General features: G+C 40.3%; 1 protein-coding gene across 7 annotated transcripts in view; it reads right to left on the reverse strand.

The window, feature by feature from the left end:
• Nucleotides 1–16,991, reverse strand: part of LOC122646264 (MMS19 nucleotide excision repair protein homolog) — a 102,078-nt gene that overhangs the window by 84,270 nt on the left and 817 nt on the right. For 6 of the 7 annotated variants that reach the window (XR_006330582.1, XR_006330581.1, XM_043839786.1 and 3 more), the window contains exons 2-7: nt 16,246–16,308; nt 16,106–16,160; nt 14,667–14,764; nt 3,103–3,261; nt 2,949–3,008; nt 1,925–2,113 (exon numbers count right to left, since the gene is read on the reverse strand). Coding sequence is in view for 5 of the 7 variants with exons in the window: in XM_043839786.1 (XP_043695721.1) it covers nt 1,925–2,113; nt 2,949–3,008; nt 3,103–3,261; nt 14,667–14,764; nt 16,106–16,160; nt 16,246–16,308 (624 nt within the window). In the remaining 2 variants the exon portion in view is untranslated. Of the gene's footprint in view, nt 1–1,924; nt 2,114–2,948; nt 3,009–3,102; nt 3,262–14,666; nt 14,765–16,105; nt 16,161–16,245; nt 16,309–16,991 lie in introns of those variants that run through there. The other variant, XM_043839789.1, reaches the window with a different exon arrangement.

Raw genomic sequence — 16,991 nt, forward strand, 5'->3', positions numbered from 1 at the left:
TATCGCGTCATATTTTGCTCTCTTTTTTTATACATTTTATATTTTAAATATTATAGCTGAGTTGTTGTTGTTGTTGTTGGCATGTGTTTCTTGCGTCTCTCCGATATGATACCATTCTTCGAGAACTCGTTTCGTTTCGATATTTCTGGCTGACCGAAATATCCGAAATATTCGAAATTTCGGATATTTCGGTCGAAATATTGTATTTTTTCTGGTATGTTTCGGTAGGTCATTTCGGTGGGTTTTAGGCCAAGTTAAGGCCTGAAACTTCATGGAAACCCTATTTTAGGTTATATAAACACATTTAAATGTTCAAATTGCAAAAATAATCACCCAAAATGGTGTTTTGGATGTGCACCATTGATTGGCAACGTACGGTTGAACCCTTATGTATAACTTAGTTAATTACACATTTACACATACACATTGTATATTAAATAAGTAAATTGACTTGGAACTAAATTGGAAACATAATGACTCATAAGTTAAGTCATAAATCATAATATTAAGTACATAACACATCAAGTCAATAACAAGTTAACAAATAACAACTTAAGAGTTAAGATTTAAGAAGATGATATCAAAAATTCAAAATCACAATATCCCCAATTGTCCCCTACAAGTCAAGTAGTCATCATTCATCTCAAATGTTTAAAAATTTGCTAATAATAACTACTCCGCCATCCAGGATCAACCCCACTCATGGTCCGCTGGAGTCGACGTGTATTGCTCGCCAACTGTAGGACAAATGCATGCCACATCATAGTCTGGGAGAAGAAGCGAGTGTAGTCATCCACACTGGCCATGTAAACTGCATCATCAACATGCTGAAGGTAACCTATCCTAGGATATAGGTCACCAAACTGTGAAGAAGTACTACCCACTGATCCACTATGATATGAGTCATATGACGGCTCTGGGAGCATGTATGGGTACGGGTTGTTCGGCTGCGGCTGGTGGGTTGGGTAGGAAAAGAAGTCATCCACAAAAACCAAGCAAAAACCAAAAAACCAGAGCTGTTTCTCAGTCTCGGTCGAAATTTTAACCAATACTGACGAAATGTGCTCTTTTATATAAAGGAGTTTGACGAAAATTTGGAAATCTCGCGAGATTTTGAAAATATCTCGAGATATCTCGAAATTTCAAGAAATTTCAAGAATTTCGCTCGAGTTTTTGTATTTTTTCGATTCAAAGTAGCATTTCGTTTCGAGCAACTCGAAATATTCAAGATTTTCGCGAGATTTTGAACAATGTATGATACAATAGATCTGTTAAAATCACCCTTTCGATACGATACCGATACTTAAAATCTTGGATAAGTCCCAACTGATCCCAATCAGAGTGGTCCAGATCTGCCAATCTAAACAGTGTCTTGGTGGATCAGCCTTCCCCTCGCTGGTCTTTACCTCAACTTAGCTTGGATTACCCACTCCTATCGCCAATTCCAGACCAGGCAAGTCTTTCTTGTACACAATCAAAAGGTCAATGATATTAAATGAGAATAAAATGTCCCACGGGTACACAGGATAGTATTAAATGACAAATTATGCTGAATTAGGAAGCAAACATGAAATATTTCAAACCATTCCACCTCAATCCCATGGACCTATTGTTGATGCTCAATTAATTAAAATGGCATACAAGACCCAATCAAGTCCAATAAGGAAACCCAAGTACCACATAAACCCAGTCAAATTTCACATGTCATAACATGTATAGCATACCAGATCCCAAAAGTCTATAAAAAGATTTAAATATGGTTTTCTTTCAGATTAATAAGGAATAAAGTTTTAGGATTTATATCAACAAGTTTCCAAATTTTATAGGATGCTGAAAATCAGCTAATTGAAGCAGATGTTAAAATTTAGGGGAACCAAGAGACTGTCATGACAAAACCATGGTATTATTTGCATAATATACTTACATGTGTGAAGTGGATGGGAAAGTAAGAACTCAAAATCTCGAAAATATCGGAGGCATAACTTGCTAGCGGACCAGAAGGATCTGGAAATAATTGTGCAAGAATTTCCACAAGATGAAAAGTGAGCATTAAACATTTAGGATCCCTTTCTCCATCAATTGCTTCACATATACCATAAACAAGGTCATCACCCTGCGCCATAGTGAACATTGGGGTGGGTGGTGATAAGAGATTAAAATTATGCGACGTGATAGCAAATCATGCAAATGCACATCAGTAACTCACTTGAAATCTTTGAGATATTCTCAACAGGTAATAAAGAAAAATTACACGAAAAGAAGAGATAATGAAAAAAGAGAAAGGTGTGCATAGGAAGTGGTCAAGAAGAGAAAGAAAAACATGCCAGAAATTAATATAAACCATTCTTCTAAAAGTACTAAAGTAGTAGTGAATGGGGATTGACTCTAAATTCAAGTTACTAATTGAAATAGCGAAGATCATCTACTGTAGGTCTCAACTTTCAGTATTTCCTTCTAACTATAAACTTTAAAAAGAAGCAATTTTTATATCAAAATCAAGTTTCCATAATTTCGTGAATAAATAAGTATCACCAACATAAAACCTATGCACACATTACTAGCATCAAAAGTACCAGGATTAACCAGGAGAGATAAAATCTAAGTAAAACAGACAAAATTTGAATCTCTTGATCACAGATGAAAGATGATACCTATAGTTCTTTTTCTTTTGTCTTCTTCATAGATGAAAGATAAATCAGGGAAAAAAGGTGAACAAAACAATAATGATAAGTTTATGTAGTGTGTAAAGGAGTCCCTCATTTTTGGGGTTCTCTTCAAAAACATCAGTGGAATCAACTTAAGACCAACACCCTACCCAGTGTTTGCATAAAACAGTTAAACGACCTCCTCACACGAGGGGTGCCTCACTGAATTCCAACCTTTCCAACAGGAAAAAAGAAGATTCTTTGCCAAAAAGCATGGGAAAGAACAAAGAATGAAAATGTTACCAAGGTTGCAACATCATTAGGATAGCCACTTAAAAGACACTCAAGAAGCTCAAAGCACATCTGCAAGAATGTAAGATGGAAAATGTCAAATTGATGGGTAGCTAATAGTAGGAGTGCAGTTTTATTTATGACAGAAGGTGAACAAAAGTCCCACCTGACGGTCATGCTGTCCTAATGACTGCACTTGTAGATTCTGCAAGTAAGATTCAGCAACTGCTTTTGCATCACTGCCAGTAACCATTCCAGCATTACTTTTCCTTTTCAAGAGTGCCAAGCAACCAAGAAGGGCACCATGTAAAGCTTGCCAATCTGCCTGATAGAAATAAAATCATCACAAAGCTAATGATGAAAACCATGAGAAAAATATGAGCATATATGACAAAAAATTAGCCATCACGAATATTGTTCATACATATTTCTAATACTAGTAAACAAATTAATTTATGAGTATATGACAAAAAAATAATAAGTACAAGGGAAAATTCCATCCCCCTCCCTTGTACTTTTCCCCAATTACAACTTCTTCCCCTCTATTTTCAATTATTACAGCCCCTCCTCGACAGTTTATAATCTTTTACAAGCAGACCAAGGCCATTAGTATCCGTCTGTTAAGTCGTGATGTGGGTGAGGAGTAACACCTTTAATCCCCAAAATACCCCTTGGTGCATGTAACATTACCTGTTTACCCTTGGGATAAAAAACAATGATGCTCACTTACCTTTCTCTTCCTCCTGCAACTCCGCCCCCATCCCTGCTGCTGGTTGATGCAATTGCCTTAGCCTGCCTGGACCGACATGACCCACTTTGGAAGCCCAAACCAAGGACTGGTCCTAAACCGGTTTTCTGGTCTGGCAAGGGCTGGTAGTTCACTTAGGATGCAATATTTAGTTTATTTTATTTTATTTCATGGGTAGATTACGTAGGAGCTTCTTAGGTAGTTTCCTTTCTTTAGCTATGGTCTATTTTGGTAGTTTCCTTTTTGGGTTGTTTCCATTTTAGTTAGGTTTCTATTCCTATGCAAGACTATTTTCTGGGTATTCATTGTAATTGTAGGAGAACACAGATTTGAAGATTTGATTAATGAGATTTATTTATGAACCTCTGCGTGAGTGTATGTGAGTGTGAGTTCCCTCTTCCCTTTCCCCTCCGTTCTTCTCATTCTTCTATTGTTCTCTCTGTGAAGCCCACCATAGCAGATCTTCATCTTGGTCTACATTACTGGTCCTGCCTCCCACCTCCATCCTCTGCAACTCCCCACCCCCGCCACTTGTCCCTGTCCCTCCCTCACCCTGACCCCTGTTGCTGTTCATTTAATGCCACTGCCGTCGCCGTTGAAGCTGTCACCCCAGCAGCAACAGGAACAGCACGGCTACTCAAGCTACCATTGTCTGTTTTCTCACCTGGAATCTCTACTTCACCCACCCGGCTTCACTGGTGCCATGTTGCTCATCCTCCCATGCCTTTTTTTTGCACAAAATGAACAAAAGCAGAAGAATCAACAAAAACAAAGAAAGTGGAAGAACTGTTCACCATTGTATTGTAATCTAAGCTACAGAACTCACAGAGACAAGGAGGATAGCACGAAGAGGGCTGCCTCGGCGAGTCCATAGGAGAAGATCTCGGCTTGTATTTGTGAAACCTTCACGAAGCAGAGGAGCATTGTGAGAGACAGAAGCTTTGGTCCTTTTAAGAAAAGAAGAGGAGCTGTTTCGATCAGCAAAAAAGATCTCCGCTAAGGAAGGAGAATGCCATAAGTCTCTCCTCTCGCAGATTCTCCATCTCAATACTCTCAATCTCTAGAAGCCATCGACTTCCCGAGTTCTTCTCCGCCTTCAAAGGATGCGCCACCTCTCCATTTGACAATTCCTCTCTGTTAGCTTCTGTTATTTCTTCTTCTGATTCTTACTCAATCCTCATGGGCATCTTCAATTTTCCAGGGTTGGTTGTTCAAAGTCATCATCAAATTCATAGTCGTCATCAAAGTGAACGCCTCCCTCTGCAACTAACTCTATCTCTTACTTGGTCATATCAATCGTTGAAGATGTAAATCATTTAAACTGCTACAGGCGGTTACCCCAACGCTCTCTCCGCCGTGACCCCGCAGCACCCCCTGCCTCTCTCCCAGAACCACACCACTATGCATAGTCCACCGCCCGTTGCTAACCTGCTGCAATTCACATCATCGCTGCAAGCACCAGCACCAGCCCCAGCCCCTGGCCACCACTGCAAATACCAAGGTTCTAAAACTCGGATCTCGGTACCAACTCAGTTCTGAGAAAAACCGAGTCGAGATCTCGCCGGGTTGGTGCATTTTTTTTTTCCAACTCGAAGCCTCATCTTGGTGGGTTTTAGACCTAGTTTGGGTCTGAAACTTGGTATTCAGCCTATTTTAGGCCATTTAAACACGATGACACTATCAGATTTTGCAAAAACAAAGTCCAAATATGAGTTCCACTTCGGACCATAGGTTGGTAGGCATCGAGGGCAATTGGGCATAAAATATCCTACTCTACACATAGTTTAAAATGGTAGATGGGCAATTGGGCATTAAAATGGTAGATGGGCCATTAAAAGGGTAGATGGACATTAAAAGAGTAACTTAGGTGGGCATTAAAATGGTAGATGGGCCATTAAAAGGGTAGATGGGCATTAAAAATGGATCAAACCGAGATATCGACCCGAGATCCGAGATCTCGACGAGATATGGACAAGATGGCTAATAAAAATGGTTCAAAACGAGATACCAAACCGAGATCCGAGATCTCGGCGAGATCTCACACTTTTGAAAATCGCCTTAAATCTCGTCTCGTTTTATCAAAAAACCGAGAAACTCGGCGAGATCTCGCAAGTTCTCGAACTATGGCAAATACCGACCATGCCGCGCTGCTACAACCCAGTATATCTGGTCTTTCTCCCAATTGTCCTACCACTTACAAGGTGCAAGGATCCGAGAGTATTGCTGAGTGGACCACATTCTTCTCCAAGACCACGTATTGGTAAACCAAAAACTAGAATCTTCCTCTCTAGGACCACGTTTTGGCAAACTACCTCGGGAAGGAATGCTTTGCAGAGTGGGCGTAGGATAATATGGGGCTCCCTTTATTGGAGGTTGCATTAAGTTATGCAGGGATGGTTGGAGGTTGCAGTGGAGCGCACAGTGAAGGGTGTGATGGGGTGCAACAGTGGTTGAAGAAGAAGTGGTAGGTCCCACCTTTTATATCAAACCAAATTATAACTAACACTAGACAAGGGTAAATAGTCTTGTCCAAACTATAACTAACATCAGGATAACACTGTCAGTCAGAGGGAGTCCAGGTGTAATAATTGAAAATAGAGGGGAGGAAATTGTAATTGGGGCAAAGTATAGGGGTGGGGATGTAAATTTCCCTAATTACAAATATCGTACATACATAATTCTAATTCTAGTAAACAACTAACTAATTGTTAATATATAGGCTCATAGAATCTCAGCAAGTAAAATGGGCATGTACAATATCAAACCCCAAAGCGAGGTGCAATCTAGAAGAAAGTGACTCAAGTGTCTACTAATAATAATTACTGTGCCGTCCAAGATTGATCTCACTCATAGTCCGATGGAGCCGACGTGCATTGTCCTCTGACCGTAGGACATATGAATGCCATGTCATAGTCTGCGAGAATAAAAGAGAATAGTCCTCCACAATTACAATGTTAAGTGCATCATCGACATGCTGATGGTAGCCTATCCTAGGATATGGATCACCAAAGTGTGAAGAACTACCCACTGATACACTATGATATGACGGCTCTGGGAGCATGTACGGGTACGGCTAGTAGGTTGGGTAGGAGAAGATGTGCCAGGAAGCTTCAATGATGTGTTTCCCAAGTGATTCCGACATTGACGCAGCAAAACTTCAAAGAAGAAATCAAAAACAGCAAAAACAAGTGAAAAAAGTCGAAATGGGAGCAAAAACCAGAGTCTAGAAAGCTCTCGGTCGAGATTTCAACTGAGATTGACGAGACTTTGCCTTTTTATAGATGGGTTTTGTAACATATGGCCGAAATTTCAGCGATATGATACAAATAGTCGAAATTTCGACATCTCACCGAAATTTCGACCGAAACTTTGCATTTTTTCAATTCGATGTTGCATTTCGTTTCGAATCGACCGAAACGAAACGAGATTTTGAACTATGAATGGAACCGAGCCACCCCATGTTTTTGGTCTAATAAGGCCTGGTAGTATATTTATTTATTTATTTGGATTTATATTGTAATCTTTTATTTCTTTTACTTTGTCTACCCAAAATATATAGTCAGTCTTTGTTTTGAGTAGGAGGCTTAGTTTTACAACTTTAAATATGGGTATTGCTTGTAACGATAGACAGATTTGAATGAAACAATTTAAGTTTGAGGTTAACTCACAGGTGTGAGTAGCGTCAACCAGGTTGGTCGATCTTCCCCTTTTCGTTCCTTCATCTTCCTCAATTCCAATCTCTTCCCACAACTCAAGTACTTCCCTTTCCCTTCCCCGTCGCTCCTGTCCCCTAGTTCTCTTCTCTACTCTATTTCTTTCTTATTTTCTTGCTTCTGTTGTGATCAGTTACTGTTATTCTCCCTTAAAGTGATTTTGAATCAGTTACAAAAGGTATCGAGCCCTCATCAACCAATCTCCAAGTCTTGGGATAAGAATCGCTCCTAGGGCGAATCTAACCACAGGGTCCGAGCCCTAGTTCTTTCTCCCTGCTATGAGATTGAGTGAGTTCATCCCAAGGGCTCCGCCACTAACATAATAAGGTTTCGATTCTCTTCGTGGGGTGGAATCTAGTGAATGCATACCTGGGTTTCTTAACAAGAATCAAGTCTGCATCTGCCGGCATATTGGAATCCTTGAGTCGAGGATCCTCCCAGTGGAGCCACTACCCCCTCATTGCCGCTGGTATTTCTGCCATCACAAGGTTGAAGATGGTTGTTCCCCACCCACCCCCCCCACCCCCATGATTCTTTTTAATTCTGCTAAGGAGCAATCTAGCCCCCTCTTCTCTTTATCCTCTTTGTCCTTTATTATCTCTCCCATCCAGATTTACCCCTTCCTTTAAATCTAATTATCATACATCCTTTAGTTTCCATAATACCTAGTATGCCCTTGACCTTTATTTCCTTATCCCCATTGTGTCCCTCCCTGATCTTATTGCTAAGATATCCTTTAAGATTCCTTTTATTTACAGCCCCACCATTCCATTATAAATTTTGATTAAGGCCTTTGATTTGAGTGTTCGCTTGCTCGTGTGGGCCCATAGAGATTCTAAACAGGGTTTCCGAATCCTGGGATCACCATGGGACCAACATTAACAACTAATTCTATTCGGACCCGAAACAGCACTTTATATCAGATCATGCAATGATTATGTTCAGCTCCCATAAATATACCCCAATAGATCTCAAAGGATGTTCATATCCTTAAAAATTAAAAAAATAATTTAAAATTAAAAAAAAAAAATAAACAGATGATTCCTCCTCCTCCTTGGGGCACATGCAACATCTTCTAGCAAGTTGAAAAACCTGATATTGACTACATTCATTATACAAACAAATGATAAAGTTAAGAGTTGTCGATTAGAGTTTACAGGGTTTCTGGGGGTGTTTTAGTCTTATTTGTATTTCTAGTATATTCCATTGTCTTAAGGGTATTTTGGGCAGTTTACTTGTAATTCATTAATGCTGAGATTATAACTAAGATTGCCCCCTCACAATTTACTTTACACAGAAATCGTGAGGGAGTTTAACCCTCTCAATTGATCTCTCTCTTCTTCCCTTCTCTTCTCCTTCTCCTTCTTCTTCTTCTTCTTCTTCTTCTTCTTCTTCTTCTTTGTTCTTCACTGCTGGTCAGACTTAGGGTTCTGTTCTGTTACATGGTATCAGAGCACTAATTCTGATCAACAGTTCTTTCTTTTGTTGCTGTTTTGAAGGCTTCTCCTTCCTCTTGCTCCCTTATCGTGGTCTGCAGCAACCAGATGCTGTATATTCTTGTCTGAACCCTAGTCATACCCTAATGAAGGACTAGGGTTCCCTGCTTTGCTGAAGAATGATCGTGTTTTTTGTGCCTGGTGCTGTTCGAGATTTCTGCTGCATGAAGTGATCGATTTCTCAAAACCCTATGAGAATCGAGTTTCTTTTTCTCCTGGGATTTCTTCTCCATATTGGCTGCTGGTTTGGGGACTTTTATTCCTCATTATTTAGTGATTGCCTACACCAACAATTGATTGTATTTTGGGCTGTTCAGCCTCCTTTCTGAAGTTGTCGATTTTTACCCTAATCTGGGTTTGGGCTAAATCGATTTTTGGTTTGTCTTCATTATTGTTGGCTGTCCCTGCTCTCTATCTATCCCAGGTATTTCTGACAATATTATTTGACCTCATGGCTGATTCTAAGCCTCCCACGGACAACTTTAATATTCAGATTACTACAATCAAGCTAAATGGTGCCTCCAACTACCTTCTTTGGTCTCAAGCCTTTGAAGTTTATGTTACTGCTCACCGGAAGATGTCTTATCTCACTATGACACCGCCAGCTTCTACTGATGACAAATATGACGATTGGAAGGCTGAAAATGCAACCCTTCTTTGCTGGTTTTGGAATAGCATGGAATCATCCATAGCCTCTAATGTTATGTTTCATAAAACTGCCAAGGGTATTTGGGAAGAACTCAAGGAAAACTATTCTCAAGATACCAATCTGTCTCGAATTTATGATTTGTATGAGAAATTTTTCTCTTTCAAGCAAAAAGGAAAGTCTCTTGGCAAATACTACAGTTCATTGAAGGGAATGTGGGAAGAACTCAATGTGTACCAGCCTATCTCCACTGATGCCTCTATGAATAAATCCCAACGATCTAAGTTTTTGGTTGCTAAGTTTCTCTCTGGATTGGATCCTGATCTTCAATCCGTCAAAGGCCAATTATTGGCTGGGGAGAAGATTCCATCTATGAATGAAGCATATTGTCGAATCTTGAGAGTTGTTTCTCCTTCGGTGGTGAAGTCTGATCCAGCTCCTGTCTCCAAGGATAATTCTGCCCCCTTTATCTCTACTGGAGGGCATGGTCATGGTGGTGGTACCTCTTCTCGAGGTCGTGGTTCTGGATTTGGTCGAGGTCGTGGGGCTGGTCATGGTAATTGTGGGGCTGTTTCCAATTCTGCTGGTTCCTCTTCTGGTGATGGTGGCTCTCGATGGTGTTCTCATTGTGGTCGTCCTAACCACACAGTAGAAAAATGTTGGCTGAAACATGGCAAACCACAATGGGCACGTGAGCAATTTGCTAATGCTGCAGTCTCTGATGGAGCGGCTGATCCTGTGCATCCTCCTGACACTACTTATGGGTCTTCCACTGATGGTGGTAGTTCCTCTAATGACCTGATTTCTCAACTATTACAACAAGTACAGCAACTTGAGGCATCCTCCTCCACATCTACAGTTGTTCTTGCCCACTCAGGTACATCTACTGCATGTTTCGCCTCCTCATCTTCTTCATGGGTAATCGACTCCGGTGCCTCTTCTCACATGACTAGTAAGCCCAATTCATTTTCATCTTTTACACAGTCCGCTGTCCCATCTCGGATTTCTATTGTCGATGGGTCTTTTATACCTATTACTGGTCATGGGGCCATCCCCTTATCTTCTGACCTTTCCTTGTCTAATGTCCTTCATGTACCTAAGCTTCCTGTTAATCTTCTCTCTGTTAGTCAATTAACTAAAACTTTGAATTGTTCTATAACCTTTCATCCTTCTCATTGTGTCTTTCAAGATCTTGCAACAAACACGATGATTGGTGGCGGACATGAGAAGGGCAGCCTCTATTACTTTGATTTGGCATCTACTTCTACGGTAGCGGTTGCTACTTCTTCTGGCATTTCTCCTTTACATTAGCACTATCGGCTAGGACATCCTTCTTTATCCAAGCTGCGCCATCTTGTTCCTAGTTGCAAATCTATCTCCCACATTGAGTGTGAAGCTTGTGAGCTTGGCAAGCATCATCGTACTGTTTTTCCTTTGAGTCCAGAGTCTAGGAGTACTTCTTTGTTTCAGTTAGTCCATTCTAATATTTGGGGTCCTTGTAGGGTCAAGAGTCGGTTAGGTTTTTATTATTTTGTTAGTTTTATTGATGATCATTCTCGTATGACATGGTTGTACCTCTTAAAGGATAGATCTGAATTTGTTTCTATTTTCAAACAATTTTATAATGAAATTCGTGTTCAATTTGGTGTTCATTTAAAAATTTTGCGTACTGACAATGCCCTAGAGATAATTCAACGTGAGGTTTCCTCTTTTTGTTCTGACAATGGCATCATTCATCAAACTAGTTGCTCTTACACACCTCAACAAAATGGTGTGGCAGAGCACAAAAACCGCCATTTGTTAGACATTACTAGGTCCTTGATGTTTCATATGAATGTCCCTAAACTCTATTGGGCTGATGCACTATTAACCACTTGTTTCTTGATTAATCGTATGCCTTCCTCTGTCCTTAATAATCAAATTCCATTTAATATTGTTTTTCCTGATCGAGCTGTTTTCTCTCTCCCCCCCTCGTGTCTTTGGTTGGCAATGTTTTGTTCATGTGCTTCGCCCTGGTCTTGATAAACTATCTCCTAGGGCTAGCAAGTGTTTATTTCTTGGTTATTCTCGTACCCAGAAGGGTTATAGGTGTTTTGATCCCATCTCTCGCCAACAGTTTGTTTCCGCTGATGTTACCTTCTTCGAAAACTCTTCTTATTTTGTTGATTCTTCCATTGGTGTGGATCTTGTTATTGATACTGGTGGTGTTAATCGTGTTGTGGCTGAACCTGTTCCTCCTCCTATCCCATTGGTTGCAAATCCTGGTCCCACGTAGGTGCAGGTCTACACGCGCCGTACCCAACAGCAGCAGCTGCCACTACCACCACAACCTATTGAGGCTGCCTCTGCCTCTCCACCGCCACCAACTGACTCCATGCCTGTGGATCCAATTTTAGACATTGATGATCTCCCTATCGCAAAGAGGAAAGGTACTCGTACTTGCACTCAGACCCCCCTTTACCCATTGGCCAATTATGTTTCTGTTTCTCATCTCCCACTTCATCATCGTGTTTTTGTTGCTGCTTTACATTCTACGTTTATTCCCAACTCTTATACAATTGCCTTATCCCACCCTGGGTGGAAAAATGCTATGCATGTGGAGATGGATGCCTTGGTCTCTCGTAAGACTTGGTCATTGGTTGACCTACCGCCTGGTAAGGATCTTGTTAAGTGTCGTTGGGTGTACACCGTTAAGTACAATCTATATGGCACTGTGGAGCGGCTCAAGGCCCGTTTAGTTGCCAAGGGGCTTACACAGACCTATGGGATCGACTACTTCGAGACCTTCTCTCCTGTTGCGAGATTGAACTCTGTGCACATTTTGCTTTCCTTGGCTGTCAATCTTGATTGACCTCTCTTTCAGATGGATGTGAAGAATGCCTTCTTGTATGGTGATCTACAGGAGGAGGTGTACATGGAGCAACCTCCTGGTTATGTTGCTCAGGAGGAGGATAGTGTCCGGGTTTGTCGCCTTCATAAGGCCATTTATGGACTGAAACAGTCTCCCCGTGCGTGGTTTGATAAATTCAGCAGTGTTGTGGCTGGTTGTGGGTTTTCTCAGTGTTATTCTGATCACTCTATCTTTGTTAGACGTCAAGGGTCTAACGTGGTCATCTTAGCAGTTTATATCGATGACATTATTGTTACTGGTAAGGATGCTTCTGGGATTGCACAGGTAAAGACGTATTTACATAATAACTTCCAGATCAAGGATTTAGGTAGCCTCAGGTACTTTCTTGGTATTGAGGTTTTCGCAGTTCTCGAGGTCTAGCCTGTCCCAGAGGAAGTATGTTCTTGATTTACTTGATAAGACAGGAATGTTGGGTTGCAAACCTATTGATACTCCTATGGATCCACATGTCAAGTTTGGTACTTCTGATGACAAGGAATTTAGTGACCCACATCAGTATCGACGCCTAGTCGGTAAACTTATCTACGTTACAGTTACTCGTCCCGATATTTCCTTTGTTGTGGGTGTTATTAGTCAATTCATGCAGACACCTAAGCAAGTACATTGGGATGTTGCTCGTCGTATTTTACGCTACCTCAAGGGTGCTCCAGGTAAGGGGTTGGTTTACTATCGCCATGGTCACACCAGCATTATTGGGTTCTCTGATGTTGATTGGGCTGGTTCTGATGGCAATAGAAGATCAACTACAGGTTATTGTACTTTCCTTGGAGGTAATTTGGTTACTTGGAAGAGCAAAAAACAGACCATTGTTGCTCGTTCCAGTGCTGAGGCTGAGTACAGAGCTATGGCTCATACAGCTGCAGAGTTGATGTGGGTTCGTTCTTTTGCTCGTGAGCTTGGTTATTCTAGTGATCAGCCCATGGAGATGTACTGTGATAACCAAGCTGCCATTTATATTGCCAACAACCCCGTTTTTCATGAACGAACCAAGCACATTGAAGTTGACTGTCATTTTGTTCAAGATGTTGTTCAAAAGAAGCTAATTACTACTCCCTTTGTTCGTTCCCAATTTCAGCTTAGAGATAAGTTTACGATCTCCAAAGGCTTTGTTTCGACCTCAGTTCTTGAGTGGTTGTTCCAAGCTGGATCTTGGTGATGTCTACGCTCCAGCTTGATGGGGAGTGTTAAGAGTTGTCGATTAGAGTTTACAGGGTTTCTGGGGGTGTTTTAGTCTTATTTGTATTTCTAGTATATTCCATTGTCTTAAGGGTATTTTGGGCAGTTTACTTGTAATTCATTAATGCTGAGATTAAAAATAAGATTGCCCCCTCACGATTTACTTTACACAGAAATCGTGAGGGAATTTAACCCTCTCAATCGATCTCTCTTCTTCTCTTCTTCTCTTCTTCTCTTCTCCTTCTTCTTCTTCTTCTTCTTCTTCTTCTTCTTCTTCTTTGTTCTTCACTGCTGGTGGTCAGACTTAGGGTTCTGTTCTGTTACAATAAACTAGGAGACCAAATATTGACTATGCCAAACACACAAAAGCCTTCTCCTTGCCTCCTAACTAGGTAGCATTAACATTCAAAATTTTCTCCATTAGTCTATTTAACTGTGTAGCATTAGGACACAAGTCACACAATAAACTAGCTGCAAGATCATTCTTTGACTGGGTCACTGGGGCAAACTGATGTCCCAGGAAATATAGTGTTTGAGAAAATTGGGTTCCTTGGAATGGCTTTAATTGCCTGGTTGCACTTGCACTGACTGCATTGTTTTAAATTTACTAATTAAAGGGGCCCAAATGCTCCCACTCTTTAAAATCTTTCTTCCATAATCCCCCTATTTGTTCATGTTACAGAAAATAAAGCGGTTGCAACTTGCAAATAATTTTGAAACCTTGAAGCAGCAGAGCACAACCTTCATAACAATGCGTCGAAGGTAATTCGCCCAAAAAATAAATTCAATGGCTAATTTAGCTTAAGAATTTTCATTTCTGAGACATTAAAAAGTTAGGAGTCAAATTATGTGGGTTCTTTAATAATCAAACAACAAGTATTAATAGATCACATCATTGAACTCAGTAGATCAAAAAGAAAAGAATATAGGTGAAACAGGCAAGGAGAAATGACAGTGACAAAAAGATTAAATGAATAAAAAATAAAGAATTATTCAAGGAAGAAATACTACTACTATGCACAACATGACAGCCAACTCACCAGCCTTTCCGTGAAGAACCTTATCAAGCTATGTACAGTAGCATTGTTTAGTGGATTTGCTGTAAGACGTGTAAGCACTTCTCCTAGAAGGAGGATACCTGAAATTGCACCCAAAGGCCAAAGATGTTTGTATAGCACAGCTTTTGGATAAAATTGGTGAGATAAGAAACAAACAAAATGAATGGGAAATAAGAACAATAAGTTAACAACAGAAAAAAACTATAGGAAATAAAAGAATGTGTGGATATGATCCCGTAGTTCATAAAAGAAAAAGACACCAGCCCATGGCTTGTTGTCCATTATTATGAACCTTATAATACTTTTCGAATTTTGAATCTAAAAAATACTTCAATTTGAACTTCATTTTATCTTTTAGTTGCTATAGATGTAAAACCATATTAGTAATTCAATGCATACAGGCATAAAATTTAACAGATATCATTTCATTTAGGTCGGCTAGCTGGATACTAGTAATTGCACAGTCAACAGCTTACCTTAGTAGACCAAAACACTTGGTCACTTTGCATAGCCACTCAACACAACGGTTGATACAGGGATAACTTAAATCCGATGGTTAAGCCCCAAAACAAGTTGGAGATTGTGAAGGTTGTCTGCCAGAAAGCAATGAGATCAGCTAGAGAGAGATTCTACTAGGACACCATCACAAACCAGGTAAACCAACTTTGGATTCATGGTTATTTCTCAGAGTCTAAATATCAAGGAATTAGGGTTTCTTCAAGGATCTTTATAAATACGGAATACCTCTTCAAATAATCAGGAAGGAGAGATGAATTGGTGAGGCTTTCCAGCATTTTTTAGAGATCAACAAGAATTGTAACTAAACTGACAAGTAGAGAAATAGGGGTTGTATTTGGAGGGATTATTATCTCCTCTCATCCCTAGATATTAGCAGGTCTGCTAAAACTCTTAAATTCCTGGGTTCTTCTGGCTCTTCTCCGTGACTTATTTGGTTATATTTCTTAATTTGATTCTGTGATAAGTACATTTTCAAGCACAAGGAAGAAAAAAACAGAGATTACCCAAGTCATCATCTAATCGGAAACCCTGAGCAAAACAGCAACAACAATTCTTATCAACTGTATCAAAAACAAAACCTCAAATCATTGTTGTTTAGCCATCGCCTAGGCATCCAGGCGACTTGGTCGCCTAAGCAGTCTCCTAGGCGCCTTGTTGGTACCGCCTTGTGTCCAGGCCCCCTCCAACACCTTGGGTTGCCTAGACATCGTGACAACTACGCCTCAATATACAATAAATAGCGCCCATATAGAAAATTCATTTTATACTTGTTTCAACAATGGCATTAATTTGCCTGGAATGACATAACAAGATATACTGAAAAGCGCTAAGTGTGTAGACATTGAACTTAATTCATCACCCCAACGCGTATGCAAATCCGAATGCATAAATGAAAATAGTACCTCTAGCACGAATGACATTGTCTGTAGTTGTCAAATACATTTCCATTTCCCTGACCTGTATTAAGAATTTGAATAAGTGGCCATGCATAACAAATATAAAAACCTAAATTACACATATAGAAAATCTCACAAAAACTCACTAGTGTTTCTATAGTTACGAGACCATTCTTCAAAAGTGAAGCGACAGCATCTACACTTACAATCTGCAAGAAGCATCCATAGTAAACACAAAGTCCAAGAAATCAAAGGAAAATAAAAAATAAAAAAAAGATGTACCCAGTGCACGAGGCTCCCGCCACTGCATAGTCTGGGGAGGGTCATAATGTATGCAGCCTTACCCCTGCTTCACGGAGAGGCTGTTTCCATAGACTCGAACCCGTGACCACTTGGTCACAATGGAGCAATCTTACCGTTGCACCAAGGTCCACCCTCTAAATTTCATGATCTCTAATTCAACAAAATACCCTACCATGTAATGGTGTGCATTCCATGTATGTCCAATCATGCCAATGGCACCCAAAACTCCAATGGGGCTACACCTAGACCTGCCAACATAATTTAGGCACCATTCGATCTACCATGTGGCAGTTGTTGGCTTTTAAAATGGACATGTAAGAAGGTTTCTACATGAGCTCTACCACTGTAGGAACCAGGCTCTCTAAACAAACAAAACTAAAAATTTAGGCTGAATCCAGGGCCACAGGACCCTGTTTGTTTCATCTCTGTGCACAGTCACACACATGTACTTAGACACTAACCTTTTATCAGGCAACCATCAGTAAAAAAAAATTATGAGAACAAAACACAGAAGAAGGCAAGGACTTGAGAATCATATGGAAGAAGGCAAGGAGAAACCCACAATAAGCCCTAGAATATGGGGGAAAAG

This window comes from Telopea speciosissima, chromosome 11 (assembly GCF_018873765.1).
Source record: "Telopea speciosissima isolate NSW1024214 ecotype Mountain lineage chromosome 11, Tspe_v1, whole genome shotgun sequence".
Lineage (NCBI taxonomy): Eukaryota > Viridiplantae > Streptophyta > Magnoliopsida > Proteales > Proteaceae > Telopea > Telopea speciosissima.